The sequence below is a fragment of the Quercus robur genome, chromosome 8 (assembly GCF_932294415.1).
Source record: "Quercus robur chromosome 8, dhQueRobu3.1, whole genome shotgun sequence".
NCBI classification, from domain to species: domain Eukaryota; kingdom Viridiplantae; phylum Streptophyta; class Magnoliopsida; order Fagales; family Fagaceae; genus Quercus; species Quercus robur.
In genome coordinates this window covers 18,668,687-18,672,747 of record NC_065541.1, presented here as the reverse complement: position 1 = coordinate 18,672,747, position 4,061 = coordinate 18,668,687, and the positions used below count along the sequence as shown (strand labels likewise).

Here is a 4,061-nt window from a genome sequence, read left to right as displayed (position 1 = left end):
CGACAACTTCATTGAAGTCTAGATCAATCTTGTTTTCTTTGGCAAAAAAGGAGGGCTCACGTGTGTAATCCTCGCCCTACGCCCCACGATATTTCATGGGTACCAATTGCGCATAGTGGGTATCACCACTAATCGAACCTGAGACCTCGGCCTCAAGGGCGACATAGGCATCCAACCACTACGCCACACTCGCAAATGGTGCCATAAAGGGGGATTAATTTTTCTTTATTTGTACGCTTTCAAAGGTAATGGAAAAACATCATGTACCCTTGCAGCGTTATGGTGGGAAGTTTAAGCTCTTACCGAGGAGCAATCCTCGATTTTCAAGCATAGAAGCGTTTGAGGAACTTCCCATTGATGGGGCCGATCCTTACACCATCATTATCAATCAACTTGTAAGCTCCATTGGTGTAGACTTCTTGCACAACATAAGGTCCATCCCATTTTGAAGTGAACTTATTGCCTGTACGATGAGTTGTGATGATAGGTCTTCGAACGGCGAGGACTAAGTCACCAACTTGGAATGATCGTGGTTTGACTCTTTTATTGAATGCGCTTGAAAGACGAGCTTGATAGCATTCAAGGCGTTGTTGGGCCTCGAGCCTTTTTTCATCAAGTGCCTCTAATTCTTGCAACCTGAGCTTGGCATTTTCTTCTCCAGTCAATCCTTCTTGAATGGCAATCTGTAATGATGGGATTTGGCGTTCTAAAGGAAGGACGGCTTCAACTCCGTAGACAAGAGAATATGGCGTTGCTTGAGTAGGCGTTCGAAATGTTGTTCGATATGCCCATAATGCTTCTCCGATTCTTTCATGCCAGTCTCGCTTTGTCTTGGATACCACTTTTTTCAACAAACTGCCAAGTGTTTTGTTAAACGCTTCAGCTAGTCCATTTGCCGGGGCATTGTACATGGAGGAGTTGTATTGTTTAAATTCAAACTTCTCACATAGCTCTGTCATCAGCCTATTGTAGAATGGTTTGCCATTATCAGTTATGATATACCGAGGGACACCATACCGATAGATCAAGTGAGTTCGAATGAAATTGACCACCGTTTCTTTCTTCACTTCCCTAAGGGGTACAGCTTCCGCCCATTTCGAGAAGTAGTCAGTTGCGGCCAAGATGTACAAGTGGCCACCGGATGACTTTGGTAATGGCCCTATTGCATCAAGCCCCCATGCATCAAAAGGCCAAGAAGCTACGGTTGGGTGTAGAGGTTCTGGCGGTTGATGGATGAAGTTTGCGTGATACTGACAAGCTTCGCACTTCTTAGCGCATTCCATAGAATCTTGCACCATTGTAGGCCAATAGTAACCCATTCTTTTGATCCTATAATGTAACTTAGGACCTGACTGATGTGCGCCGCATATTCCAGAATGAGCCTCCTCTAAGGCTTGTTTAGCCTCCTCCTCTCCTAAGCAACGGAGAAACAATCCATCAAATGAACGGCGGAAGAGAGTGTCTTTATAGTAAATGAATCGAGCAGCCCTCCGCCGAATTTCAGTCTTGTGGCGTTTATCATCCGGGAGTCTTCCATGTTGAAGGTATTCAATGATCACTTGTCGCCAATCTTCTTTTTCGACAAGGCATACAGAAATGATGTTGGCTTGCTCTTCTTCTTCTTCTTCAACCACGAGAGGTACCACCCACCTTTGGGAAATAGCGACCTTGGTTGTCTCTTCTTGGGATAATGCTAAGGCAGTAGCCAAATTAGCTAAAGCATCGGCCTGTCTATTCTCCTTCCTCGGTATATGCTCCAATGTGATGGCTTCAAAATTTGCTAGCAATTTCTTCGCATGTTTGCAATAGGGGATGAGGTCTTCTTTCTTGACGTCATATTGCTCCAAGATTTGGTTGATAACTAATTTGGAGTCTCCCAATATCTCAAGTTGCGATATGCCCATCTCAATAGCCATCTCTAGACCAATGATCAATGCTTGATATTCGGCCACGTTGTTAGAGCAGAGTTCGCTTAATGAGAACGAGTAAAGAAGTATATGCCGTTGTGGAGAAACAAACACTACACCTGCCCCCGCTCCTTCTTGACGTGCAGCCCCATCGAAAAACATCACCCATGGTGGCATTACTTCAATGTAAAACACATCTTCATCTGGGAAATCATCAGAGAACTCCCAATCAGACGGAACTGGGTGATCAGCTAAGAAATCTGCCAATACTTGTCCTTTGACAGCTTTTTGTGGAACGTATGCAAGGTCATATTGCTGAAGCAAGACTACCCATCGAGCTATTCGACCCGAAATCACTGGCCTGGAGAGGACATATTTGATTGGGTCTGCCTTTGCTATCAAACGGACCATATATGCTTGCATGTAGTGCTCCAGTTTGTCTATGACAAAGAAAAGAGCGAGACACATCTTTTCAATAGGAGAATAATTTAATTCAGCCCCATTGAGAGTTCGACTTAGATAATAAAGGGCTCTTTCTTTCCCCTCTTTATTTTCTTGCGCCATAAGAGCACCTAGAGACCTTTCTTGGGTTGCAATATACAGCACCAAAGGCTTTCCTGGGATAGGAGCACCTAAAACTGGAGGATTAAGTAAGTATCTTTTGATGCATGCAAAAGCATTGCTGCAAGCCTCATCCCATTCAAAGTGCACATCCTTTTTCATCAATCTATTGAAAGGTTGACATCGACCAGCCAAATTCGAGATAAATCGTCGTATGTAGGCCAGTTTTCCCTGCAAGCCTCTAAGTTCTCGTAAATTCTTGGGCTCTGGCATTTTCTGGATTGCTTCAATTTTGGACTGGTCAATTTCAATACCGCGGTGCCTCACAATGAAACCAAGAAATTTTCCAGATGTTACGCCAAAAGCGCATTTGCGGGGGTTCATCTTAAACTGATACTTTCTTAAGCGGGTGAACACGGATCGTAGATCTGCCAGATGGTCTTCCCTCTTTTTTGTTTTAACCACCAAATCATCGACATAACACTCCACGTATTTATGAAGTACATTATCAAAGATTTTCTGCATGGCCCGTTGATAAGTAGCACCAGCATTCTTTAGTCCAAAAGGCATCACTTTGTAACAGTAAATTCCCTTAGGGGTACGGAAAGCTGTAAGCTGCTCATCCTTAGGATTCATCCGAATTTGGTTGTAACCCGAAGATCCATCCATGAAAGATAAAGCTTCATGACCGGTAGTGGCATCAACCATGACCTCAGTGATGGGTAATGGAAAATCATCTTTGGGACATGCATTGTTCAAATCACGGAAGTCAACGCACACTCGGATTTGTCCATTCTTCTTCTTGACAGGGACGATGTTAGCAATCCATTCCGGTACTGCACTTCACGAATGAAGCCTGCTTCAATGAGCTTATTGACCTCGGTTTCTATTTGAGGGATAAGCTCTGGCCGAAAGCGTCTTTGAGCTTGTTTGACTGGGCGCACGCCTTTCTTTACTGCCAAATGGTGTAGAGCAATACTTGGATTGAGCCCAGGCATTTCCTTGTAAGTCCAAGCGAACACATCTTTGTACTCTACTAGGAGTTTGAGGTATCCTTCTTCTTCTTTAGGGGTAAGAAGCACACTGATGAAAGTTGGCCGGGGTTCTTCAACAGTTCCTAAATTGATCTCTTTAAGTTCATCAACTGTAGCTTGTCCTCCATCTTCCAAGGCTGGAGGAGCTTCATCGACCTCTTCATTGGTTGCTTCAGCATCTGACAGTGTACCCTCTTCTATTGTAATATGAAACGAGGGTGATACCTCTTCAATTTCCTCATCATGGACGGGTGACTGACTTGTATGTACAATCGTTCGTCTTTTGACTTTGAGCGATCCTTCAATGTTGATCTCCAAGGTAAAGTTACGTTTCATGCGTGAAGGAATGCTACTGCGGATCTCATCATTGGCTTTCTTCTCCCCTTGAACGTCAAAGTTTATTGAACTCTGAGAATGACTATCAATAGGCCTTTTCGTTGCCCCCAGTCGATCAAAGACTGATTTACAAGCAAGAGTGTCCCGATTTGGTGTTAAACAAGTTGTATTTAACCTGTCGAACACTGTGATTCGTGATGACGAGGCCTCGATTCGATCAAAC

The 4,061-nt window shown here is 44.0% G+C and overlaps 1 protein-coding gene across 1 annotated transcript; it reads right to left on the bottom strand.

Moving 5' to 3' along the window:
* Positions 1-323: 323 nt before the first annotated feature.
* Positions 324-3,176, bottom strand: LOC126695981 (uncharacterized). Its single transcript, XM_050392771.1, has one exon. The coding sequence runs from the start codon at positions 3,174-3,176 to the stop codon at positions 324-326; it is 2,853 nt and encodes a 950-aa protein (XP_050248728.1).
* Between the last annotated feature and the right edge of the window lie 885 nt (positions 3,177-4,061).